Source organism: Lepidochelys olivacea (genome assembly GCF_965140295.1).
Source record: "Lepidochelys olivacea isolate rLepOli2 genome assembly, chromosome: 3".
NCBI classification, from domain to species: domain Eukaryota; kingdom Metazoa; phylum Chordata; order Testudines; family Cheloniidae; genus Lepidochelys; species Lepidochelys olivacea.
In genome coordinates, this window is record NC_140413.1 from 173,921,369 (window position 1) to 173,949,285 (window position 27,917).

General features: G+C 39.9%; 2 protein-coding genes across 2 annotated transcripts in view; one reads left to right on the plus strand and one right to left on the minus strand.

Moving 5' to 3' along the window:
* The window catches only part of LOC311518087 (ATP-binding cassette sub-family G member 8-like), a 118,333-nt gene that overhangs the window by 67,024 nt on the left and 23,392 nt on the right, over window positions 1-27,917 (plus strand). The window lies entirely within an intron of this gene.
* Window positions 345-26,313, minus strand: ABCG5 (ATP binding cassette subfamily G member 5). The gene is made up of 13 exons (XM_084623539.1): window positions 25,920-26,313; window positions 24,996-25,117; window positions 22,359-22,495; window positions 22,038-22,136; window positions 20,391-20,523; window positions 18,616-18,755; window positions 17,510-17,639; window positions 9,563-9,776; window positions 9,105-9,310; window positions 7,946-8,084; window positions 4,692-4,877; window positions 3,350-3,462; window positions 345-2,200 (listed from the first exon to the last, which is right to left on the minus strand). Exons 1-13 carry the CDS (start codon window positions 26,033-26,035, stop codon window positions 2,004-2,006), a joined length of 1,932 nt encoding a protein of 643 aa, XP_084479665.1. The 5' UTR covers window positions 26,036-26,313; the 3' UTR covers window positions 345-2,003.

Consider the following 27,917-nt stretch of genomic DNA (forward strand, 5'->3'; position numbering starts at 1 on the left):
TTTTATTATTATTTTACTGGGAATGTTATGCTAAGTGTTTTGGTATGTGTTTGTGTTTTAGGAACTAGAACAATATAAGAGAAATGCCTCTAAATCCTGGAAAGAAATGGAGTTTGAATCTTGATTGAGATAAGTGTTTACCTCTCACACTGATTTTAATTTTATGTCTTGTACATGTTAAGATCAATCATCATTTTTGAGTATTATACAAAGTAATTGAAACTGGTGTTTTATACAACTGGAAAAATATGTAATACCAAATTGCAAACATACAATAAACAGTTAATATAGCATGATTGCATTTATTATTAAATTATAAAAAACTTAGTGCATGAATTTAACTATTAATTTATAACATCATGTGAATTGAAGGTGTTTTCTGGTGAGAAAATAAACCTGGATCCTCAGACTCAAGTAGATTTTGGAAAATTTAAAAAAGATTATTCACAGAGATGGGTTTAAATATGAAGAACGGGACTCTTAAGGCCATATGTTTTGTTGGTTTTTTTAAGTTCCTACATAAAATAGACATTTAAGGGCATAAACAGATTATTGCAAGCCTAGAGCTGTACCTGTGTACACAAAATATAATGTGTACAGAGTCAGATGTTTCCCAGTTTGCAGATACATATTTTATGTACTAATTAACCCATTAATTGATAAGTGCTATAAGAGAGAGACTTTCACACAAGCTGCCTGATATAATGTAGTTAAAACCAGGTTCTGTTAATCTTGTATAGGAGAACATTCCCAAAGACTATACCCATTCTGCATAGAGCTATGTTGTGGCTCCTGCTCACCAATAAGATTGAGTACTGTTAGGATTTCTGGACAATGAGAACCGTTCTGCTACCCATCCTGGAAGTGATAGTTTGTTATGGTTGTCAAGTTTAATGCTCTAATTTAATGAAGGTGTTACACTATCAGTAAATATAAGTCCCCACCCCTTCATACACACATTGTGGGATATTTGTGTGCATTAATAAAAGGAAATTTAGATTAATGGTAGAAAATTATTCCTAATGTTCAGTATCATAGTCTTCTAGTGCAATTAGAAAAGATGGAAATGTCATTGATAGAGAAAGTCAAACTTAGCATAAACCAGTACAGCTCAGCCTTTTGTCCATCAGCAGGATGAAATATTTTGAGAACCAAGCAATAGACTATTGAGGTACTGAGACAAGAGGTGGCCTATGAGCAGTATGTCATCTTACCACAAAAATGGACAGATGAACCACTGGGCTAGAGCACATAAGAAAATTCCTTGGTGAACTATCCTGAACTGGAAAGGGACTGGGCAGGATGATCTAACATGAATTTTTCCTTCTCTGAATGTTATAGTTTATTATGTGTAACATATTTGGTCACAGGTGCTGAGCAATTTCACAATTTCTAGGCTCAAATTTATGTACAGATTCACATATATTCACTTTAATTCATACTTGTAATATCTTAGTTTCACCCTTTGCATTAATAACTTGAAAACCTAAGAAAGTAAAGTCCTGTCATACAACCGAATTACCATGTCTATTACATTATGCTTTGATATTTTTAAATGATTTATTTTGGGACGGGGTGGGGAAGGTGAGGTACAGCTGTTAGAGGAAATATTGTTGTGCCCCTTGGTCGTCAAGCTTGCAAGAATAATCCCTAACAAAGCAAATTACATTTGTTCCCATGTCTGCACCTCTTTATTAAGTGCACTTACAAATATGTTAAAATATTTTTATGAATTAAAAAAATACCCAAAATGTGTACTTCATAAACTGAAATTTTTAGTTAAGTGTTTTGTTCATAGTATTTAACATGTTGCTTCCAACATGAGTTAAAACTGTTAACTGAAAGGAAAAAGATATGAATAGTGTGGACGTAATTCACTCCTCACTTGCTATAATTTAGAAAAACAACAAAACAATGGGTACTACTTTGCCCAAATAATGTTTTCAATTACTGCAAGGTTTGGTATATAGTACTGTATAGCCAGTTTAGAACTGCTAGCATTTTTATTGCCTGACAATAATTATATCTCTTATTTTAAAACTCACAATTGCTAGAATGACAAGTGCAGGTAGGAAAGCATATAGCATTAAGAAATCTGTTGTGAATCTGGACATTGCATCAGGAAAGGTTGTCTCAATGAACTGAATGCCCTGCTGGAAAACACATGATGTGCCAACTCCAGAAGAAACATTGGAGCCACCTGCAAAAAAAAAAAAGTTTTGTATTATAGAGAATGCAGGCTGGTTACTGTAAGTGGTGCACTGATTTAAACATCTGGATTCCAACTTCTACTCTAACTCAGTTTTATTTAATATACTTGGCCTTACAATTTATTTTAATATAACATATATGTTCACAACTCCTTCCTGTTCCCCTGTGGGTCTGGAGGGCACTGTCCGTAGTGGAGAACAGTGTTGTTCCAGGAGATTCTGGGCAGAGGCTGTACAATTATTGTATGTTCAGAACTCAGCTCTGCAATGACTTATTGCTTCACCGTAGAAGCTTGAGAGCATGTTGGCAGATCTCTTGCGATACAAATACCACAGCTCATACAGCTGCTGCAATGGTTCTGTGGTCCTGAAACTGGAGTAATACCCACAGCGTGGCTGGGCAGGTAGATTTCCTTCCCTTACAGGCATCCCAGGAGCTCCCCAGTGCCCATCCCAGCCAATCTTCTGTATATGGGAAATTGGGGCATTCTTCATGTTTCTGTGTCTAACCTGCATTGCATTTTCTGAAGAGAAGAATGAAGCGTCACTAGAACCTTCCATTTCACTCACACCAAATGGAAGATTTAAGGCCCATCAAATATGCTGTCTGCGAGGACCCATAAGCACTGGGAAGTGGTTTGACTTAGGCTTATTAATATTTATGAAATACTTTGAGATCCTTACATAAAAGTGCAAGGTATTATCCTCATTGTTGTGATGAAAGCCTTTGACATCTTCAAGGTTGCGTTACTGCAATATGCTCTATATGGGACTACATTTTAGAACCATCCAAAATTGAAGCTAGCATATAATGTGTTAATCTGCTTAGAGCATGTAGTATCTTGCCATGATCTGCCTTGTCTGTCTGCGGGTTTCAAGGAGATGTTAAAGGTGTTGATTTTCACTTATAAACAGGGTCCCATGTGTTCCATAGTTGGAGAATTTCACCCCTTGTAATGGGCCTCACTTGGGGTCCGGCTGGGAAGCATAACCTAGTGGTCATGTGTTGTATTTGTAAGTTGTATGGGTTGCTTAGAAAGGTGTAGGCAAGTACTCTTTGTTAGCATGTTTATAAATTTAAACATATATTTCATTAAATTGATTTACAAAGGGCTTAAGGGGGCTCAGTGAACACTTACCACATGTGAAGTTTAATCCATAAAATTCATTGACGGCAAGAACCTCACTGCTGTATTTTTGGAATGTAAGGTAACTTAGAACTTTAAAAGGTGTAGGCATGTTTTCTGTGTGCCTTGAACAAACAAAAACTAGTTAAATTGGGCTTCTGTTATTTCAAGAACCAATACTACCCAAATTTATAATAACTGCACTGCTCCTTTCAGCATCTTACAACAACATCTCACATTTTAGAGAGTGTTCTTAATTTGCCTGCACAATATTCAAGTACAAACTGTATTTGTGACAAATGTTGAAGGACCTATTAAGGAGACCAATGACCATTAACAGTGTCAGGATATACAGTAATGAATTGTTTGGGTATGGTTGCAATTAATTTTACAACTTATTTATATTCATGTTGCTGTGTCATAAAAAAAAGCTAATAAAATGACAATGGAAGAACTATTAGGAGTGATCAGTGTTATCTGCATAACAGAAGTCTACCATGTGTATTCAATTCATTTCCTCTAAAGTAGACACAAAGTGAATATTAAGGCCTGGAGGACAACTAAAGATACTTGCAAAACAAAGAATTAATAACGTGAATCAAAACAGAGTCTTGAATCAGCTCAGTGTAACTGTACTCAGCAAATATATGCACTTCCTGTCTCTCATACAAAGATTCCAACCAACTCCTTATCATCCAACACAGCAAATGCAGCAGAAATGTCCAGCAATCCAAGACCCACTGGCAATATTGACTCTCTTCATAGACAATGAAGAGATTCACAGTCTTAATTAGCATTGTGTGTACTAAAAAACATGGTAAAAAAAACCCACACATTCTCACTCAAAGAGATCAGTAAGGCACAGAACTAAGGTGGTGGGAAATACTTTCACAACAAAACTACAACCCTTCACTAAATTTCGCAGTGACTAAAAGGGCACTGAAGAGAGTGTTAATGTAGTTTTACTTTGCAGAACAAGCTTTAGCTGAAATCTGTTTACAGGAGAAAAAGCACTGTCAAAGATGGCACAGAGTGATACTTTTTTTGAGAACCACTTTATCAGGTGTAGCCATGCCAGTGAGGAAGTGGCTTTGGCATTAACTATCATTAGGCTTATTTCAGTTCTGTAGGAAAAGTCAGGATTGAGTGTGTCCCATGTATTTAGTACAAGGTTTAAAAGATCAGTGATTAGATAGTTGCCTTGCCAAAGACTACAGGTGCACTTTATCTAGTTGTTACCTTGTTGCGTACACACGCATAGACTCACCTTTAGCAACAGAGATTCTTGAGACTATTCTATAGTTACATTATTTTATCATTAAAACCACAATTATTTAGTAATACTTTTCCTTACCTTACAAGCCCAGTTCCAACGAGCACTCCTGCTACATTAAGTAGCAACACTCCACTGTTGACTACATTTGGATTTTGAACCACACCAAGCAAAACAAGTGTTAGTAGCTCACCAATTATATGAGGTACTAACACAACAGCAAAGAAACATCCAAATCTGGAAACATCAGGGTTCATTCCTACAGTCCTGTGCAAATACAGGCAAGAGAGCATTTTAAAATATAAAAATAAACATTATGGCATCAGACTTTTAAAAAACATTCTCCCTTTTTGTACCCACAGGTGCACTAATATTTTGTCATTTAGTCATGGAGGTACAGTCATGTAGTTGGATGTCTAAATAACATCAGTACTGTGTGCAGCTAATTACAGATGGAATTTTGTACCACAATATTTTATACAGGCACATTCTGGGTGCAAAAAAGGATGTTGGATTGGGGCCCTGCTTAAAATCAGGCTGTTATAGTCCTAAAGAAGAGTGTACACATCCTTAGTACCCTCTATTAAGGGGCATCTAAATTAATTTCCTCACTCCACAGAAGGAGTCTTAACCCCCTTCCTGCTCCTACTTCCTCTCCACGAAACAAAACATATCCTTATTTTTCTCACCCTTGCTCAACCCACCTGCTAACAAATCTGATCTCCTCATACTACCAGCTCCACCCTGGTTCTTCCCTAACTTGACCTCTCAATAAGGCCTCCATGGCCTTCCTGTGCGGCTGGCATGAAGGAGTGGTCAGGATAAGCAGCAAAAGATGGAGCACAGCTCAAGGTAAAAAAAGAGGCTTACAACAACAGATAAAGACAGTCTCTGCCTGAAAGAGTTTACAGTCTACAAAACAAGTATACTGTAGAGAAGACAGAGTGAGTCTTTGCAGTTGCTGGCTCTCAGAAGCTGTATAAGTTGCCTGCCATTGTTCCTGAAAAGGAAGTCTACCTCAGCAATGGTCACAGAATGTTTTCTACATCCCCCTTCTCAGGGAATCAATTCACTGGGTAGGTGTAATGGGAATTGCAATAGGGGACAAAAATCTTAGTGGAGAGAGAGGTTTTTTTATATATGTCAATCAAGGGGGAATTTTATTGGGGCACAGACTGACACAGGACCTCCCTGGCTGGCAGGTGTTTATTGTTTTGTTTTTTTAGGTCTATGCCAAAATGATAAGGAGAGGGACAACGTTGCCTGAAGGTGACTGCTTCCCTAAATACTAAGATGGAGTAAGCAGGAGACTAATCATGAGAGCAGGTCCCTCCAACTGACACTAGGAGCAGAAACTCTTCTCCTTTTTCTGTAAGGAAAGATTTTTTTCAAAATGTTTTTGTTTGCCAAAGTCCCCTCTATCTCTTCACTTGGGGGCTTGCAGTAATTTGAAATCCTCTGTAAAAAGGACTTAAGAAAATGATCTCCTCTCTGGAGTAACATCACCATTCCCTCTTGAGGAACTGAAGGGAAGAGGTGGCAGTTAGGCTGACGACTGAGCATGCATCAGGACACGTGGTGGACGTAGGTATATTTGGTAGCCCAAGGTAATAGTGCCTTTCATCATTGTGTTCATTTTACTGTAGACCATAAAGTAACTGTAATTTTGCTATCAATTGTCACAGGAAAAATGACAGTACATTATCTTCAGTGTACCACACTCCCCATCCTTTATAACTTAGACAAGCAGACAGAATGATAAGGCTGAATAACCTTGGATAGAAATCTACCTAGTTACATATGTCTCAGGGCTTTTAATTACTTCATCGTTTCCCAAACTTTGTTCCGCGGAACACTGGTGTTCCGCTCGATCTGAATAGGTGTTCCGTGAAAGAATCTAGAATTTAATTTTGACTCTTGCACTTGATTTTTGTACTACTTTATACACGCTTTCCAGTTAGAAATTGTTAGTTCAAGTTATTTTAAATTGGTATTTTTGCTTTGTTTTATAAAATAAAATATATTTAAGCATAAATAATGCAATTTTTTATTTGAAAACCAAACAACTACAAAATAATATTATAAGTGTTTCGTAATAGGCTAAAAAGTGTTCCGTGGCCAAAAAAGTTTGGGAAATGCTGAATTACTTTATGTCTGATGTAAGCATCGTTACTTTCTTAGGAGCTATCACTAGCTTTATAAAGATTATCTAGAGACATTTAAGAGCCTTTTGTGTTGCTTAAAACTGGAAATTGCCTGCCTGTTTTTTGAACTTCATATCTTTTTGTGAGATTGATTATAGTTAAAAAAAATACATCATGGGATTTAAGGATTTAATAAATTTTGGGGGAAATGGAAAGCAATTAATAGAAACAATGATCACATAATCAAAAGATACAATTATTTGCTGTACTCTGCATTAACTTCTGCAAGAAACTCTCGAGAATTGAAGGGAGACTATGCCATAGTAAGCAGCCACTCTCCCCAAAAACTCTCAGAATGCCAGCTTCAAACTGTTTGCACAGACAGGCTTCCACAGGATTGGAGGCTGTGGGCCTCTCTACCCTTGTGCATGCCATGAAAATGATATAAGACCTAATCCTTCAGAACTTGCCAAATCTCTTAAATAATGAAGGGTGAGCAATACCTTAATCCTGGATTTCAGTGGGACCACTTGTTGAGTAAGAAACTATTCAATATGAGTGAGGATGGCAGAATTAGGCCTTAAATAAGTATATGAAGTTACCTTGAACACTCCAAATATTGATGTTAGGGTATTTCCTATAAGAAGTACAAAGCAATACCGCAAATACTGAGATCATCTATTTGTCTTAGATTCACAGGTTTTTAAGGGCCGAAACAAGCCTTTTGTCTCATTTTTGTGTCGTTTATTAGAACATTTTCACCAAAATTCTAACTCACCAGCTATGCTGTCATAAGTCCCTTGTGTGGATGCAGCATACACCGATAGGAGACATTTTTATGGTGATGTGGAAACATCACCTTCCTGAGTGACTGGTTTGCCAACAGCAGTGCTCTTATGTCAGTATAGCTGTGTCTGCACTAGGAGTTTTGTCGATACAGCTATGTCAGTCAAGGGTGTAGGTTTCTCTCACTCTGACCAGTGTAGCTATGCTGGCATAAGTTTTGAGTGTAGATAAGAGTTAGAGTAGGGTAAGTACTATATCATCCCTATGCCTTTTCTTTGCTTTTCTGATCTCTCTGAAAGGCAATATCTTAAAGCCTATTCCTGGAGGCCTGTTCTTGACACAGGAATTTAAGAGCACCATAATGAGAATGTAGTTTTAAGAAGGTACAACTGTCTCAGTGCTTACCAGTATATAAAGGTGCTGAAAATCACCATACTGATGATGCTGAAGGGAAGGAAATGTAGTATGTATGCTAACAATATTTGCCACTTCTGATATAAGCCATCTTTGCTTTCTTGGTCACTGACAGCACGTAATGGAGGAACTGGAGTGGAAGGTACAATAGGAATTAAACCACCATTGACCAAAAGTACCATGCAGAAGTTGATGCTCGCAAAGCTTAGACAAGGCAACTTGACAACTCTTAGACTATTTCAGAAACACTTTTGTTTGAACCCATCTGGTTGGCCATTGCATGTGAAAACCATGTTCACTAGTAGATCAGATAGTCTATACACAGAACCAGAGGTGGCCAGATGCGGCATGGGAGATACAAGCTTCATCTCTAGCAGGTAAGAATCTGACACCACTCATAAGAACTGTCTTTGATGGTCAATTTATGGAGATGTCCATCTTCTACGATGATGGGGGTCACATATTTGCCCTTGATTGAAAGAACAGTTTTCACCCTCCAAACAGAGATATTGTTACTATATGGGAGGCCAAAATATGGCACTTGTGAAAGAAAGAAAATTTGAAAATAACAATTCTCAGAAGTATAAGATACCAACATAATACTTTCAAGGATAAAAAAGTCTAATAAAGACTTCTACTCTTAATCACTGTTGAAGCCACCCATGTCATATGCCCTTTCAACCTTTCCATGCCCATAACTGTGATCTCAATTAACAGAGTGCAAATTTGCAGCTAGACTTTGTCCTACCTTTACACAGCCAGACAGGGGCATAGGAGGAAGTAAGGACTATTCCCCACTTGCATAGTTCATATAAGAGCTGGCCAAAAATGCAGCCCCAGCACAGAGGCAGAAAGTGGACAAGGAAGGACAGGGATTAGTTGGAGCCCCAGTTCCATACTCCCTGCCACCTTAGCTAGGGGGCCATGCCAGGAGAGCATGCTATACTCTTTAAATAAGTGTAATAGCTTACTTCACTCAGCACAATCAGGTTGCTCTGAGTTATATTGTCTTTGTCTGTGTCACTATACTGTACCTCCCATTGCGTCCCTGTGCGACATTGTGTAGCCCTTAAAATTAGCATTCTTAAAGGCCTTTTTCATAGTATATACAGTACTTGCTGCACATAATATGGAGGAACGAATAACTTACACAGGGCAACAGCATTGAGCATTCCTGTGTAAGGTGGAGCACTCACACACTGGTAAAGGAGTCCCACGCGATCTTGCAGTGCTCCTTTTAGAACATCACTCTTCAGTCTGAGAAGGAACAATGCTAAAAACAGGCCAAACAACAGATTCTGAAAAAGACGCATGGTTATGCCAATCTTATCTCTGGAGAAGTTTCTTGTTGTCCTCCTGAAATTGAAACAAAATCATTGTACTATTTTTGTTCGTTATGACTGATAATGTGTCCAGCTTTGAAAAAGAAACAAAGGCACTCTGCCCCAAAGAGGTTTCAATGTAAAAGGCAGCATAAGGAAAATGGTATGCACTGGGAAGCCCAGAGGAAGAAATAACGTATGTGCCTATATGCAAGGTGAATAAGATTATCCAAATAAGGTTATTAGAGAGCTTCAAAATTATTATTTTTTTAGAGTGAGTTCTTACCGTAAGAGAATCCATAGTTTGGAGACTGCAGTGGGTGAGTCTTTGCTTTTGAATGGTATTGCTGGCAGGTCTTTCATGCGTTTTGTTCTTTCAATGGCCTCCAAAGTCTTGTGAAAGATCTCTGAATTTTTATAGGCAGATGTAATTATGTGAACTCTTCTGTAGGTTTCCAGTTCGCGTTCTTTGCTTTGAGTGTCCACAGATGTCAGATCCACTGCAAATTTACTCAAGTGTTAAACTACAGACATTATCAAAGGCCTGATCATTTCCCCTTCCTACTGTCCTTTCACCAAAGTCTTTGTAGAAAAATCTGGAGAAGGAGGAAAAATCTGCTGGAAACTGGGAACTTTTCACCTTGTGGAGGTTCCTCTCCATTCTCTCAGTGTGGGGAATTCAGCTTCTGGGAATGTCATTTCTGTGGAACCCTGACTCTGTGGAGTCCTAGATCCTGAAATGAATGGACTTGCCTTTCACTGGTAGGGCCTCTAAATTTGTTCCCCACTGACAAAGAACCATATTGCCATTGCCTATGCCCTAACTCAGGGGTGGCCAATCTGAGCCTGAGAAGGAGCCAGAATTTACCAATTGACATTGCCAAAGAGCCACAGTAATACGTCAGCAGCCCCCTCATAAGCTCCCCCACCCCACTCCCAGTGTCTCCTGCCCACTGGAAGCCCTGCTGATCAGCACCTCCCTCTCCCTCCCCGCACTTCCTGACCAGCTGTTTCGTGGCGTGCAGGAGGCTCGGGGGGGGGGGGCGGAGGGGAGGTGGAGCGAGGGCACGGCAGGCTCAGGGGAAGGGGGCGGGAAGGGGTGGAGTGGGGGCAGGGCCTGTGGCAGAGCCAGGGGCTAAGCAGTGAGCACCCTACAGCATATTGGAAAGTTGGCGCACGTAGCTCCAGCCCCGGAGTCAGTGCCTATACAAGGAGCCGCATATTAACTTCTGGTTGGCCACCCCTGCCCTAACTCCTGTTCAGGGAAAAGAAGGTGCTAATGCTGCTTAGGATGGATGGATGATCAGATTTCCACTCAGAAATCTACCAGGCTTTGAGGACTGCCCACCATACAGAACAACTTCTCCTTGACTCCTACCCCTTCTCTACTATGAGATACTCCAACCTAACCCATGGAGATTCATTTTGTGAAATATTGGTCTCGGGGGATAACATGCTACCAGAGTTACTTCTCTTCTCTCGCCAATGCAGCTTTGCCCTGTTGCACTGATTTTTGCTCCCTCTTCTGGTGGAGGGGAACTTCCAATCTCAACAACCCCGCCCCCACCCATTTTAAAAATGTAAAATAGATGATGCTGGGCTGGTCAAATTACCCATTACTGTTCCAAGCCCCGTGTAAAGCAAAAATTATTTACTGCAGTGGAACTTACAGAAGATAAAAATTCTGCATAGCTGGATGCTCCATATTAATAAATTCACCTATAAGTTGGTCTTGCCACCAACAGCTGTTTCTTATTATTAGCAGATGAGAGCCTTGGGTTCTGGTTGTCTTCCTTGTATGATCAAATGCTAATGCTGTGGAGTTTTGGAAAATCACATTTCTTTTGAAGCAAGCAATCATCTAACTTGACCAATAGCATCAGAACCTAGATTAAAGTTCTCAGAAGCATGTGTTCTAACAGATCACTTACTTCTCTAAACCTGCTAAACTGGCTACATAAAGTGTTCATATTACACCTTCTCTTCATAAGTTTTGTTTTTTCAGTGTTGTGTATGCTTAAACTCTAAGGGTATGTCTACCCTGCAATTAGATACCTAAAGTTGACCCATGCAAGCTAACTCGCACTCGTGGGGCTCAGCCTATGGGGCTCTTTAATTGTAGTGTAGACGTCCAGGCTCAGGCTGGAGCCCAGACTCTCTAGGACCCTGAAACGTTAGAGGGACTCAGAGCTCAGATTGCAGTCAGAGCCTGGCAGTCTACATCGCAATGAAACAGCCCTGAAGCCTAAGCCCCAGGAGCCTGAGTCAGCTGGAATGGGCTAGCTGCGGGTTTTTAATTGCAGTGTAGACATTCCCTAAAATGTTGTCAGATGGGAGTTAAACCATAACAAGATGGGAGTTAAACCATAAAGTACTTTAAACTCCTTTGTCCAAGGAGTTTAAAGTACTTTACAAAAGATTAAGCTTCAGAGCACCTCTGTGAGGTAACTGAAATAAGCAATATTGTCCTCAGCTGTAGTGGTCAGTACTTCCAAAAATCAGGTCATATGTCTTTAAAGATGGGGATCCAACATTTAGTCACCCAAACCCAGAAGTAACATTGGAAAATTTGGCCCTAAGTGATTTACTTAAGGTCACACAGCAAGTCAATGCAATGTGAGAGTTTTAAAATCTAATCCCTGCACTAACCACTAGGCCCTGTAGTTAACATTCTGTTCTTTATTTACTGTCATGTTTGACAAATACCAAACATTGTACTTCGACTCCATAATCAATACAATCCATTCTATGAAACATAGAGCTTTATTTTCCTCTGACACTGGTGTAAATTAGGAGTAACAATAGTGAAAACTGACCTCAGGGATAACAGATTCAGACCCCCTGTTTATATAGTCAAAATGCACAGAATCTAGCAATTTTCAGAACACTTGTAATTCTTTGATCTAAACTTTTTTCTTTATTTTCACATTCAAAGGTTGACACTTGAAGAATGTAGCACTTTGTGTTTACTGAATGTTTTAAAATGTGAGTCTAAATCTCAGACTTGTGACTTTGAGACTATTCAAATTCATGATGACAAAATTATCCTTACTGTCATATTAGTATTTTCAGCTTTTTTCAATTCCAGCTTCACGTCTACAATCATTCTCTCTCCTAATTGAAGGCAGAATGCCACCAAAACAATAGAAAAATACTGTTTCCCTCTGAATGTACCATGCTTCTTCGTATAACGTCTTGGACATTTCTGGATTCACTAGTTAGCGTTCAAACAGCATCAGCAATCAGCCACCCAAATATACTAGATTAAAAGTATGGGTTCTTTGAGTATTTGTGCATGTACATCCTACTCTAGGTGCACATGTACCCCATACACACTAGAATAGAAATCTGAATTCCTTACTGACTTACATCCTGCACATCCTTGTGCTCTGCCCCCAAACCCAAGGGCAGAATGGCTGAAACCATTCCTCGGTTCCTTCTTATCACCAGTGGCATCAAAATGAAACTAGGCTGTGTCTGCTTCTTACCCCTTACAACATTCTTCAAGACTATCCTTACCTGGCTACTTAAGGGTTATTTCCACAGAAATCCATCCTTTTTTTTCCCTTTAAAAATGTACTTAAACTTACTTTGTTTGGGTTTTTTTTTAAAACAAATACTTATTTTCTCTCAACACTTTTTGCCACAACCACTTAAAATAGCAAATTCAAAGCCTTTGGGCTTCATTCTGCCCATCTTGTTACAGACTCATTCTCCTTATAGAGCGTCATAGCTCTTTATTTCATCTCAACAAGAGCCATGAGCCTGACCATTGCTTTGATGGTCATTCTCTTCAGGAATGAGAAAAATCTAGAGACACGCATCTAAAATTATATCATCTGGAGGAGTTTATCAGAGGCACTTAGGACCCAGAAGAACAGGCATCAAGCTTCAAGATGGAACCGTCCACCTCTAAATCCTACACTGTCAGCACCCCCATCGACTGGAATATGACTCCCGAAGATGGAACTGGTAAGGAATCTGGCCCAGCACTGACAAGCCCAATAGAATTCATAGCATGCCAAAGATCAGCTTGGCACCAATGGCTGCTCCAGCACCGAAGACTGGTACTGTCTCCTCCATGCTGAGGCAAGGTAGATGAGAGCCCCAGACTAAGCATAGTTCCTGGCACTGGTCTTTCTCCCCTAAGAATAGGAAAGTTGAAAGGCCTAAGAAGAGCTGTTCACCTCCACTCTCCTCCCAGGGACTGAGCACAAAGTGCTCTTATGCTTCAGGGCAAGCGACAATGGTTTCAGCTTTAGGTCAGCTACCCTGGTTCCTGCCGATACCAATTCCTCAATGCCAGTCATCACGGTACTGATATTTGAGCCAGCACTGGCAACTGAGCCACTAGCTTCTCCCAAAGACTCATCATCATCATCTTCTCCTCCTCCTGACAAGGTGCCTCTTTTGGCTTTGGATTATTTCAGGACTTTTCAAGAGCTGCTGTCTCAAATTGCTGTCACACTGAAACTGAAACGTCAGTGACTGATGAAAGGTCCATAACTTATTTAATATCTTCCATTCCTCCACTGTGGGCAGGTTGCCAATGCCTATAAATGAAGGCATCTTGGAGCCAGCTACAGATCTCTGGAAGACCACCACTACCCTTGCATCACTGCAAAACCAGCAGAAAAAAAAAAAAGTTCCACGGAAAAGCTTTGAGAAGTTCTATACACATTCAATCCCTGACTCTTGGGTATATCTCTGTGGTTCATGAGAAAGCATGCCTGCATGGTCTACCAACAGTTACTCCTGAAGTAAAGACCCCAAAAAGCTGTATCTCTTTGGAAGGAAAGCTTACTCCTGCACTTCATTCCAACTACACATACTGAATTACCATGCATTATTCATCAAGTATGATTTTTTGATGTGGGACAAAGTGTTTCCTTTTGTGAACAAGCTTCCTCCAGAAATCAGGGAGACATCAAAGGCCACTGAGAGGCAATGTAGCCTAGTAGCACTGGACTGGGACTCAGGGACCTACATTCTATTCCCAGCTCTGCCACTGGCCTGCTGGGTGACCTTGAGTAAGTCACTTTACCTCTCTGTGCCTCAATTTCCACATCTGTAAAATGGGGATAATGATACCGACCTTCCTTGTAAAGCACCCAGACCTATGAATGAAAAGTGCTATATAAGAGCTAGGGTATTTCTTATTATTACTATTATATCTTGTTATCACTATATTGGTGGAGGGATGCTCAGAACATTCGGAAAGGCATAACCTTCTCCACCCCTCTGCCTACAAAGACATTGACCATAGACGCATCAGGAACTGGTTGTGATCTTCACCTGGACTACCTTCAGATACATGGGATATGGTCCCAGAAGGAGATGAGCCTCCCCGTAAACATCCTAGAACTCTGGAAAATCAGATTATCTGCAAACCATTCCTTATAGTTTTAAAGAATTCCACTGCACAGCTCTTCACAGACAACACATCTGCATTGTATTATATATTGTTCATCACCTCTATGCCAAGAGGAAATCAGATTATGGACGTGGTCAACTCCATGGGATAACCCCAGTTGCTCTTCATCTTCCAGGAGTCAACAATAACATAGCAGACAATCTGTCACCAATGGTCTCTGAAGAGCAACATCCTCAGCCTGATATTTCAACAATAGGAAATCCCATTATAGACTAATTTGCCATCAAAGAGAGCACAAAGTGCCCAGGTTTTGCTCCAGGAGAAGCCTGAGCCCAGGATCCATGCAAGACACTTTTTTCATACCACAGAATCAAGTTCTGATGATATGTAAAGTCCAGAAGGACTGCAGCTATATCTGGCACTGCTTGATGTCCTGGTAATGATCCCTTATGGACATCTGCTTTGCGATGTCCACAAAAACATCTTTTTTCCGGTATCCAGGCACAACAACTTCCTGAACCAATGCTTCTTCCCAGATGGCGATCTGATCCATGGTCTCAGCATGGCTCCAAGCAGCTGTGCAAGACATGTTGTTGGCTTTGGGAGTGCTATCACAATTGTATCCTGAGATCCAGGAGCAAATGGGGAACATCTGGCTCCATACCAGCTTCTTATGGGGGTGCGCGGTTGTGCTTGGAACTTGATCAGAGCAGGGAGGGCACACAGGTAACCGGACAGGTTAGTAATTGTCAACCTGCAAAGCACTGTGGGGTAGCCATTAAAAGCATGCAAAAAGTATTGTGTAGCAGTTGGTCACGTGGATGCAAACGAATTCAATTTGGAGGAAACTGTGATCACTTTGCAAGATGACTCCAGAGTTGGCGACATATGCAGAATTAGAGTGCAGTGATGGATTGTGTCATGTGTATGTAAGCATTTTCAAACCAGATTAACTTGAGTTGAGCCAGTTTAAAACCCCCATGTAGACAAGCCCTCCAGCTCTCTGAACTCTCATTCAGTTCAACTAAAATCTTCCTTGCAACAATTTCACTATGCCAACTTCCTAGCCAGTCATACTCAATTTTTCCCACTCTACTGTATCCAGCGCTGCTTCACACTTATCTGTCGATCTTAATATTGTCCTTTCAGGACTCATGGACCCTCTCCCTTTGAATGCCTTTCTGCTCTCTAAACCATTTCACTCTCAAAAGGGCCTTTTTGGTGGTCATTACATCAGTCAGTAGGGTCATCTAACTCCAAACTCTCCTGGCTGACCTTCCTTACACAGCATTCCGCAGAGATAAGGTGGTGCTGACATCTCACACTAAATTTATTTGCAAAGTTGTTTCAGACTTTCATTTAAATCAATCCATTAATCCCCTCATTTTCTTTACAAAACCTGCTCCTACTCGTCAGAAAAGAAATTTCATACTTAGACATTTCAAGGGCCTTGCTATATTACTTGAATAGGACAAGCCCTTTTAGACAACCAATCTTTTTGTTTCCATAAGTAGCACTTCTAAAAGAGAATCCATATTTTTCCCAGAGAATGTCTAAATGGATTATGCCATGTATTCAGTCTGTTATTACATGGTTGATATACCTCTTCTGCCAAATATTTGACTATGGCTCAGGCTGCCTTGTCTGCATATTTCAGAAATATAACCATGTCTGAGATGTGCCAGGGTGTTACCTGGAGCAATCCCCTCACTTTTGTTAAACATTTTGTCCTTGATTTGGGCGCAAGATTGGATGCCAAATTTGGGAGGTCAGTGTTACAATCAGTGTTTAATTAGTGGCAACTAGGACTCCTTAGTTTTACCATCCAGACGGGGCATTGCTTGCCAGTCACCTAGAGTGGGGAGTGGGATGCACATGGACAATTTCTCAGATTAAAAAACCCCAGCAACTTACTTCACAATAACTGTGGTTCTTCAAGATGCTGTCCTACAGCGTGGATCTCATGACCTGCCCTCCATACACACTTTTTTTTGGTGAGTCTTTCTGACATTGATTTGCTGAATTAGCACTAGAACTGGTGGGTGTTCGAGACTTCTCTGCCCTTTATATGCCGTTGGCCGGGGTGGGGCACAAGGACATGCAGGGCGCAAGTGCAGCCACACAAACACTGCGAATCAAAGATGCTAGTCTCATGTGCTTGGGGCACGTGCACCTCGAGTGGGATCCACACAGACAAAATGTTTTGAGGTAAGTAAATGTTTTGTTTTAAATCAGCAATAAGAGCCAAATACTACATAATGCTGTGGAGCTTTATAGAGTCTCTGAGCATCTTCAACTTCCACTAAAGTCAGTAGGAATCAAAGGCACTCCATACTTTGGAGAATCAAGTCTAAATTCCTAGGAGCAAAGGAGCATCATGAATCCAGAGGATTCATGAACCTGGAACTCTGCTTGTGGAATTAGTGTGCCTTATTATTTCATATTGCTCTATTGCAATGCTATTGTGTATTTTCATTGTTCCCTTATCCAGAGGAAAGTTCACATCAGTTTGCTCTTTCTTTTCCGGCTCTAGTTTGCCTATCATTCAGGCATCTGAATGTTCTATATCCTACAGGTTAAAATAAGTATTGTACTAGATAAAAGCAGCATGTTTTCAAAACTGACCTAAACTATTTTGTTGCTAATCCCACAGTTACTTTTATTCTCAGATCTAAGACCAGTTGTTCTGTTGAATATGTTACATAATTTTATAGCACTGATCCCCTCAGAAGCAATGGAACAAACTAGCTCAGCACAATTACAAAGAACAGGAAGAATTAGAATGAGTTATGCTGGCATAACCTGTTTGCCTAGAATAAAATGCCAACATCTTTGCTAATATGAGTTGGATAAACTTACCATAAAAGTCAAAAGGATTTGATTGTTCAGGACAGGCGTAGCTGCAATCACTAAAAAATGTGATCATTTCTGAAGGGTCCCCACAGAAAACCAATTCTCCAAAACTCATGATGGCGATTTTGTCAAATAACTGGTTGGACAACACAACATATATTAATGAGATCAACTTACTACTAACAAGGAAAACATTAATATTGGAATAGTACTTTATAATTTGGTAAATAAAGGCCCTTTAGCAAGAAGTGTAGATTTGCCCTGTCATTACATTTCCTTATTGTATTTCTGCACTGCCAAATGTCTTTTTAATCATAAACTATTAGAACTGACCCTTCTTAAAGGTATTGGATCCTACCGGGTATGAAGAGAAAGGTGCAGTCTGAGCACAGGAATGGGAACCATGAACTCTTGACTTCTCAGTTTTGACACAGCCTTGCTTTGTGACCTTGGTCAAGTTGCTGACCCTCTCTGGGTCTCAGTAACCCCAATCTGTAAAATGGGTGCAAAAATACTAATCTGCCTCAGGAGGGTCAGACATACATGCTTACCACTTTCTGAAAGCCAGGGTGAAAGCCACCCTGTAAAGGTGTCTCAGGTTGGATACACAAAATCACCAGCCACTTTTAAAAAAATTGTCCATTAAGTACATTGTCTTTTTAAAAAAAATAAAGACAAACTGTGCCTCAACTGTCACCCAGCTGTGCCTCAACCTATCTGTTATTAGTTGGTCAATTTCTTGCATTACAGAAGAAATGGGTTTTGGAGAGGAATTTGAAGGAACCTGGAGAGGAATTTGTTATAAGTTCAGAAAGACAGGAAGGAGGAAGGCATGAAGGCGGTTGTGGACAAATGAGCAGTTGAGGTTAGCATCAGTGGTACAGCAGAGGGATCAATGGGAAGTGTGACTAGAGCAGCAGAAAGGGGCAGAGCTTTAAGGGCCTGGAAGGTGAGGACAAGCAGCTTGAATTTGATGCAGTCGAAAATGGGAACTAGTGTTGGGATTTGAAGATAGACTGTATTTAATTTTGTACTAAATAACTCTCATCTTCAAGAAAAACTGCATGGAGTGATGCTCAGTAAGAATCTATTATCATTTTAATATTCCTTACCCTGAAAAGTTCTGACCGTGGTTGATGAATTGTAATAATCACAATTCTGTCTTGGCGAGCAAGTTCCGAAAGCAACAAGACAATCTGATTTGCAGTCATGCAGTCCAGTCCTGTAGTTGGTTCATCAAGTAACATGACTTCTGTGAATATAACAGGGATAATTTCTGAAAACTCAGTTAAATGGTAAGCAAATTGTATAGTTTCTGTCCTTTATAGGTCATTCAATGCATGCTGTAGAATTATCTCTAAAGTGTGACAGCCATGCAAACCTGTGTACACATTTATTTCTCTGGTCTGATCCTTCAGCCTTTACTTGGTTCAGTGGTCCATTTTCAACCACAGTGAATACAGAGTGCAAGATCAGGTCCTCTCTTTGATACTCAGAATTACAACTTGATCATTTTTTCATGTTGACTTTTTCTCAGTGAAGCTACCAAAATAGATTCAGTGTGTTTGTCAGCTTTTAGAATTAGCATTATAAAATGATGCTTTTAAGGATAGGATGCTACATAAAATTAGCTAAAAGTGTGTATTCTGCATGTACACAGTATACACAACTGTGCTTTATATAATGAACTATTTAAAATTATCCTGTAGTACAGTATGTAGTTCTGTACATGAACCAGTCTTATTAGTGCATTATTTTCTTTGTAATTTTAATGTGTATTTTATTATACATAAGAATTTGGGGGGTGGGAGATGGAAGAAGAGAGATACAGTCCTGGAAAATGAATTATTTTATTTTTTCCACAAAAGAGGTACAGCGTGGACAATTCCCACTCTGACCAGTCAACCAATTTTATTAGTATCTATGACTGTTGTCATTGCACCAGAGTTCATACAGTGTATAATGTAGTATACATCATTCATCAAGGGAAATTCAAATCTCATTTCATCACTGGCTGAATTAATGTAGCAAACTACAAATGTTGATTCTTTGAATTATTGCAACATAGGTATTATATTGCCCCTTTTAAGTTCCCAACAGAAATTATAAATTTCTTCACAAAAATGTTCAAGAAAGTAGTGGATACAGCATATCAGTGCTCTAAAAGTTGCATTAGCTAAGGTATGGGGTATGCTTCATTCACTGGCTGGTTACATTAACTTATGTATGAGCACGGCTATACTGCTAAATGGTTATTCCAACTGAATTGCAAATTTAAGTAATTGTCAAGGCAAGTAGAGTTTGGGTATAGGCTACTTTTTTGGCTCTGTTTTATATCCAAATAAATAAATATGAAGAACTAAGTAATAATAATAATAATAATATTTAGCACTTACATAGCACTTTGAAAACACAAAGTGCTGAGCAAACATTACAAAATTAATCCTTACAACTCCCCCCTAAAATAAGTACATTTTATTAGCTCTGTTTTACAGATGGGAAACAGAAGCACAGACAGTTGTAAAGGACTGAATTTAAGCATATGGTTAAACAATACTTAAATCCCTAAGATCTATGCATGTGCTTAAACTTAACTATCAGGGTCTATGTGACTTGCCCAAGGCCACAGCATAGGTCAGTGACAAAACAGGAGTCTCAGCCTATGCTCTAGTCACTAGACATTTCTGCCTCTCTGCAGAGCTGATTGTGCAATGAGCCTGCATGTTGAAATCAATGGCAGTTTGGAATGTGGATCTGTGATAGAAGAAAAGTGCTATTATATTTTAAAATGTTATTTAGAGGTGGGTGGTGGGAGTGCGTGCAAAGTGACAGCATAATGAAAAGGACAAGGTATTTGTTTTATTCTGAAAAGCTGTTCAGTACTCACTAGGATCTTGTAATAGCTGGGCTGCAATTGAAACGCGACGCCTCTCACCACCAGAAATTCCCCGCAAAATACTGCTTCCAATTACATTAGTAGCAACATGGCTGAGACTCAGCTCAGCCATAACAGCATCTACCTGCAAAATAGTTACAATTTAAAAAGACACAAATGGTTCATAAGATTCTAGACCCAGCAGTTCTCTAACTGAGTGACATCTATTGTAAAATTGTTCATAATCTCTTTTTGCCTTTTTATCTGGTTTGGCTATTGTCTTCATGTCTGGCCACTTTGGACAGATATTCTTTTCCAAAATCAGAAGAGTGACTAGAGGCCACTATCCTAGGCAACTTCTCACAAACAGCTTCATAGACTTCCATATCCCTGGCAGCAGCCATTTGCCCTCTTGCTAGAATGTTCTTCTACCAGACAGCTGGCTGTACCTGTATCTTGCCAGCTTTAGGGCACAAATAGAATTCATCTCCCCCTTCCCCCCAGAAAATTGTAAAAATGGCTTCCATTGCCAGCTCTATGAAATAAAGCACCTGGATGGGCACAAGTGACACTAAGAAATTAACAAAAAGAAAAGGAGTACTTGTGGCACCTTAGAGACTAACAAATTTATTTGAGCATAAGCTTTCATGAGCTACAGCTCACTAACACGGCTGCTACTCTGAAACTAAAGAAATTAACGACAGAGATAGACCTCTCCTTTTGGGTCTCCCAGTCCATTTGGTGTTTATTTTTCTTGTCTCTATTCAGATTGCTAGTTCAGTGGGGCTGTGTTTCTTCTGTGCATGGTGCAGGGCTGATCACTCTGTCAGGGGTTAACAAATAAATAATAACATCTTCAATTCCTCACAGTAAGCAGCAGTAAGTGAGGAGGATATAGAAGCTTTGTTCTTCTTCCAGGAGGGAAATGATGGAGTTCTAAATGTATGTAATGATGTAATGGTGCCCAGATACTATGGGGATGGCCACTTCAGGAGTTCTGAATTTGGTATCAAATTCAATCTCCCATGCAATAGCAACTGGTACTACTTCAGGAATGACAATTTCATTCCAAAGAGACAAGGCAGGTGAGAACATCTTTTATTGGACCAACTTCTGTTGGTGAGAGAGACAAGCCGTTGAGCTTACACAGAGCTCTTCTTCGGGTCTTCTTCTGTGTAAGCTCAAAAGCTTGTCTCTCTCACCAACAGAAGTTGGTCCAATAAAAGATGTTCTCACCCACCTTGTCTCTCTAATGTTCTGGAACTGATACAGCTACAGCAACACTAATTTTGTTCCAACACATTCATTATTTCCCAAGATGGCAGCATGACACAGAATTGGCATTCAGGAGATCAGAGAGTTTTATTCCTGGCTCAGTTGCTGAACTCCTTTGTGATCCCAAGCAAGTCACTTCACTTGTGCATGTCTGTTTCCTCATCTGTAAAATAGGAATGATGATACTTGGCTTCCTTTGTAAAGCACTGTGAGATCTATAGATTAAAAGTGCCATTGATGAAAGGATAATGTGAGAGCATGAATTGAACTTGGGAATCCAAATCTGCTAAAAGGTAGTGTCTATAAAATTAGGGTATCTGATCTGCTGGACATATCTGAAAAGATTCCCCTGTTTGTCTCCGTGGAAGAATAGAACATACTGACCTTCTTTTTAATGAAGTCGCTGGAGTGCTTCTGAAGTGCGAGTAAAGCAGTGTAAGTCAAAGATTCTTGTACGGTGAGATAACCTAATAAGATATCATTCTAGAAAAGGAAAAGAACAACAGTATTGTAGTAACTCTGGGCGTGGTTCTGCTTTGACACACATTTCATACCAGCATAGTTCCATTGACTTCTGTAGAGTTACTCCTGATTTACAACAAGATTAGTGAAATCACAGTCAAGCCATATGATTCTATTATTATTATCACTACAACTTTGTAATAACAAAAAGGTCCATGCATATGAATTAAATTAAAAAACAACCTGTTGAACATATGAGAAGCAGTCCTGAAATTGTTCTTTCTTCAGCTCATGCCCATTCATGTACACATCACCAAAGAAATTTCCTTTTTGTCTCAGTCTTCCTGATATTGCATCCAGCAGAGTTGTTTTTCCAGAGCCTGTTAGACAGTTTACAAAAATTTTCATTCAGATTAATTCTTACTTTTACTATAGCAGCACCTATAGGCCCCAATCAGAGGCCAGGACTCCATTGTTCTAGACACTGTGCACACGTCTAATGAAAAAATAGATATATATTTTATCACTAACAATGGTGTGAAAAAGCAGCCCATGAAAGTTAAATGGAGTGTTAGAGTCTGTGTAAATTTCTATTTATTTCTCATCACTTGTTAAGCACCCTCATTGTGCCTGATGCTATACAAAACATTGAGGACTACAATTCCTGTCCCATTTGTCCCTGTTTACAATCTAAACAGAAAGACAAAACAGATCAGACAAGGATGGAAGACCAGGACTGGTTCTGCCTCAGAGCATCAAGAGCACTTCTTCTTCTAGGAGAATTTTTATAGGAGACTAGTAGGTTTTGTGGGAGAAATAAGTTCTGAGGAGAAATGTAAATGAAGAGATCTCACCTTTGGTTCCAGGGGCAAGAGGGAATTCCAGGAATAAGGGGCAAAATGGGAGAACTTATGAAGATGAGAGTGGGAGAAGGCCATGAAGGTAGCAGGGAGACAGGAAGGTTGAACAGAATAGTGAGGAAGAGGAGCAGTAGTAAGAGTCAAGAGCAGCGCTGTAGGTAGGGGCAGGTAGCTTGAACCACATTTGGAATGCAAGAGGAAGATAATGGGGGATTTGAGAGGGCCTAACTCCTGTGCAGCACATGGCCTATGCACCTTTTAAGTATCACTGGAAGCTCAAAAAAGAGTTTAAGTAGGATTTAAGTGATGAATAGGCCCTGTGCTGGCCCTCTGCACAAGGTTAAATTTCATCCAAGATGAAAAAAAGATGAAAAACATTAACCCAGGAAACCATACACATACACAGACCTGAAAAACTCTGGCGAGTTTGGAAGAAACCATATTGTGACACAGAGGCCCTTTGGAAAAAGATCCCCTGTTCTTTGCAAACAACTCATCTCAGGTCTGACAAACTCACTACACCAAACACATCTTGCAGGGTATTTATTCATAATGGGTAATGTAAGGTATCTACAGAAAGCTCGTAAATTATCAAGACTCATAATCATTGTGAAATGTATGTATGGGTAATATTGAAGAAATAATATAACTATATTGAAAGGATGCTTTTTTTGTCTTGGATTAAAAGTTAGACACCAGGGGATGATTCATCACAGTGATGGATCATTCAAGCAGAATTGTCAACACTCCCTGGTTAGCTAGTGAGGTAAGGCGAGGCTCAGTTGTCTAGCCTTGCTTCCCAAGACTATCGATGGGACAACTGCAAACAATTGAAACAACTTGGAGGTGAAAAAGGACCATTATAACAGACAGAGGGATCACCCTATCTGTGAATAAAGACAAAAGACTGTTTCACCATAATACAGAGTGGGGGAAAGCACTTAAACATCTTGTGGCGTGAGATGTTTTCATGAAAGTTTGGATCTTGGTTCCTGCAAAGCCAGCCAGCTCTACAACAGATTGAACTTTCAGGGGAAAACCTACTTTATTAGATAGGAAAGATAACTATTAATAAGCATAGGCCCAAGCTTGCGTTTTATGATTTTGTTTCATATTGTGACCATTCATTTCCATCACTATCTTGTTTCTAATTGATTCTTCATTGTTTCTTAAATAAACCTGTGGGGGCAGAGGATCTGGAGTTTCTGTGAGTAGCCAGTTTAGGGGCTGGATATCACAGGGGAATTCTTCAAAATGACTTGGAGACCAGGATGCACCTATTGTTAACATGCAAGGCAAAGACCGGGCTGGCATAGCCTGGAGGAGAGTGCTTGAATGGCTGAAAGGCTGGTGGTGTCAGGGCACTAACTCAAAGTTACCATGGGCAAGACCCTCTCTCACCAGAGGCAGGGAGAAACAAGGTGACTTACTGTCCCTGGTACCCTGAGAACCACCACACATATATTCTACTGAGACTGCGACTGAAAATGCCACCTTTTTAAAGAGTACAGGTTGATGGTGCCTATGTATGCATTGATACAGCTTTTCTTTTTCAGAAAGTCTTGATAGTCTGCAAGGGTTCCATTATTTAAAAATACAAATCTTTTGGCTAGATCCTTGACCCTGCTAAGGTCACTTGTGCAGTGCAAAGTGACCTTAAAGGCACCCTGCATGAGAATCTACAAGTAGTGTAAAGCCAGAATAGCTAGCTCCATACCAGCGTCCCTCCCAGCCCCTTCAGGGTAGGCAGTGGGAGGGGATATTCTGGTGTCAAGGTTGTGGAGACTTAGGGCAGTGTGCTTCAGTAATCCTCACCAGTGTAATGCCCCCAAGAAGGCCATTCACTAGAGCCTGTTGACAATAATTGAAAAGTAAATTATTAATCTAAGTAAACCAGTGCTTATCCACATTGTGACCTTATTACAGAAGTGCCCACATTCAGAACAGTCTACGAAATTCATTTGGCATGATTTTTTTTAAAGTAGTATTGTTTTAGATTTGGAAGTTTTGAACTACTTACCAGAATTTCCCAAAATTGCCATAATCTGGCCACTCTCTATGTGAAATGAAACATCTTTGAGGATCTGCCGTGTGTATTTTTTATGATATGATGGGATATCCCACCAAAGTCCAACACGTTCTCTTTAAAAAAAAGAAGGTTGAAAAGGCTGAAATGTGGCATTTGAAAGAATTTAAAATAACATGCAAGAAACATTTCAAAAATTGGGCTTGTGCCCTTTTTTGCTGCTTTGATGTATAAAGAGGATCGGAAAAAAATAATTTCTAAAAGGTTTTTTTTCTGCTTGTTTTTTATCTTAGTAGAACCAGACTTAACCTTCCTGATCTAACCTGGTTTTGGTGGAGGACCAAGGGGAAATATAAGTAATATTTATTGTGAGCTCTTTAATTGTAAGGATGAGGGTGTTAGACCTTTAACAAAACCACTGAAATTAAATAGAAATTAACAAAAAAACAAAGTTTTAAACAGACTTGACTAAAAATCCCTTCCCCTTTTAATAGCTCATTTTGTTCCGTATTGGCTCTGTTGGCGTCCCTAGTTCACGAGCTCTCCAGTCATATCAGAGTCTTCCAGCCAAGACAGAAGCTTAAATGTCTAAAAACAAGCAAAAGAAATGAAACCACAACCCTTTCAGGCTTTCTTTATATATCCTTCGGAGACCTTCTTTAAAGAATCACTTATGAAATCTTCAGAAAGCAGAATCACTCCTTACTCTCAGGAAAATATAGTCTTAATTACAAGACAGAGAGGACCAAATTCATCCTTTGTGTCTCCCTTCACTGGACTAAGACTAAGGTCCATCATCTTCAAACTATATCCCTGTTACTATTATGCTATAAATTAAGGGAAGTCTTATCCCTGTGGTCTGAGGATTAGTGCTATTGCAGAGTCCCAGCTTACATTGCTGATCCTTACTAGCTTTACCTGACTGTGTAGGAGATTCCATGGACGCTGACACTGTTATGTGGAATCACAACAGACATCCTTTCTTCTGCTCTGGAACCCCAGCTGCTCCTTTCCATCTCGGTAGGCTGCATCATCCTCAGGCAGACTGGACACTTTACTTAAATCACCTTCTCAACCAGCTGGTAAGTCCGCTAATTCAAGTAAGTTGCTTGAATCACCAAGTTGCTACCTCATTAATGAAGAGGGTATAGCTTCACTCTGCCAGTAGTCCACAGGATCAGTCATGGACCCAGCCTTATTTCTACACCCAGGAAATTACTCGACAGAAAGCTGAGTAGCTCTCAGTTCACTTTTCCTTTCTTCTCCTTTCCAAGCACAGTTGACAGATTAGCCATAACTATTATCTGATTAACCTTTAGCCTGAGCTGTTACTATCCCAGAAAAGGAGAACATTACCCCATCTACAGAGACATGTAGACCAGAGAGACCCGGAGTGTCAGGAGAAACACCAGCTATATTCATGTAGAGGGGTCTTGGAAGGGGATCAAGCTCAAAACCAAGAGGAGAAGGATTTCCACAGTAAGCACAGTATTTAAAAACAGAAAAGAAAGTGGCAATACGGAGAGAAAACTCCATCACAAATATGAAAGAAATGACTGAAAAAGTCCCATCGGAGCATGCCATTGGGAGCCAGGATACAGATCTGGATTTGTCGGTGAGTGGAGCTCATACAGAACTGAAGGGGAAACTCCTGCAGACAGTATTTAGCACTAGATATATGAAACAGCAAATTGGATTTGACATATAGTGTCCTCCATCTGCATGTGAATGTGGAATGAAGGCAATATATAGCCCTTAGAGAAGCAACATGGGCTGGTGGTCAAGGCGCTTGATTGGGACACATGAAATCTGGGTTCTATTCTGGGTTTTGCCACAGACTTCCGGTGCAAACTTGTGTTTTAGTCCTCCCAGCTGTAAAGAAGGGATAATATAACTTCCACACCACACAAAGGAGTGCTGGGAGGATAAATGCATTAACATGCAAAAGGCACTCAGATATCAGTGGTAGGGGCCATATACATACTAAAATTAACTAAATGCATTTGCTGGGGAGTGTTACTATATAGAAAGTGACTTTAATATACTTTTCTGTTATGAGAAGCTGCTGTTTGAAATTGTTTTAGCAATTGTGGGTGGTTTCTGTATTGTTTCTATGAATAGTATGTGCCTTGATTTACGGGCTCAGTTTTGCAGTGCTATCTATCTGGACTCAAAGGGTTAAGTCAGACCTGATCTGAAGTTTGGCTGTATGCAGAAAGTGCAGACAGTTACTTTAGATAAGCCCAATCAACATATTCCAAAGATAAATACATGTGTGAATTCCTTTGAAGCTTCACCTCCAACCAATGTCTGGCTCAGAAGAGGGATAGATTGGAGGGGAATCATAGAATCATCATAGAATCATAGACATAGACCGGAATAAACCGGTCTGTCCAGATCATGGCAAATGAAGGGACGTGGAGAGGATAGTCTTGGGGGAGGAGGGGGAAATCAGGAATAAAGACTGGATGAAGACTGGGCCCATGGCTCAAAGGAAAAAGGAAGCTTCTGGAAGAGGACAGGGAGTTAGAAGTAGGAACTGCAGGCATGCAGGTTCTCCCCCACTTAAGGCTGAAGACTGCCTGGGCTAAACAGGACCTGCTTAACTATGTAAGGAGAAGCTAAAAATAAAAATTTCAAAACTTCTTGTGCATTTTTGCTCAGAAATAGGACCAAGGTTGAATGAAATTGGGTCCATTTTCATTTTGAAAGTGGACATGTTTAAGTCCAGACAAAAAACAAACAAGCAAGCAAACAAATGAACAAAAAACTCACCACATATTCCTTTGAATTGCACTTTGAGTTTTTCACACCCTCGTAGTGCAGAGTAATTTTCCAGGTACTAGACAGAGGTAACTCATTTCAACTCTTTACATTTTGTGCTATAGTAACTAAATCAATTGTACTATTATTACA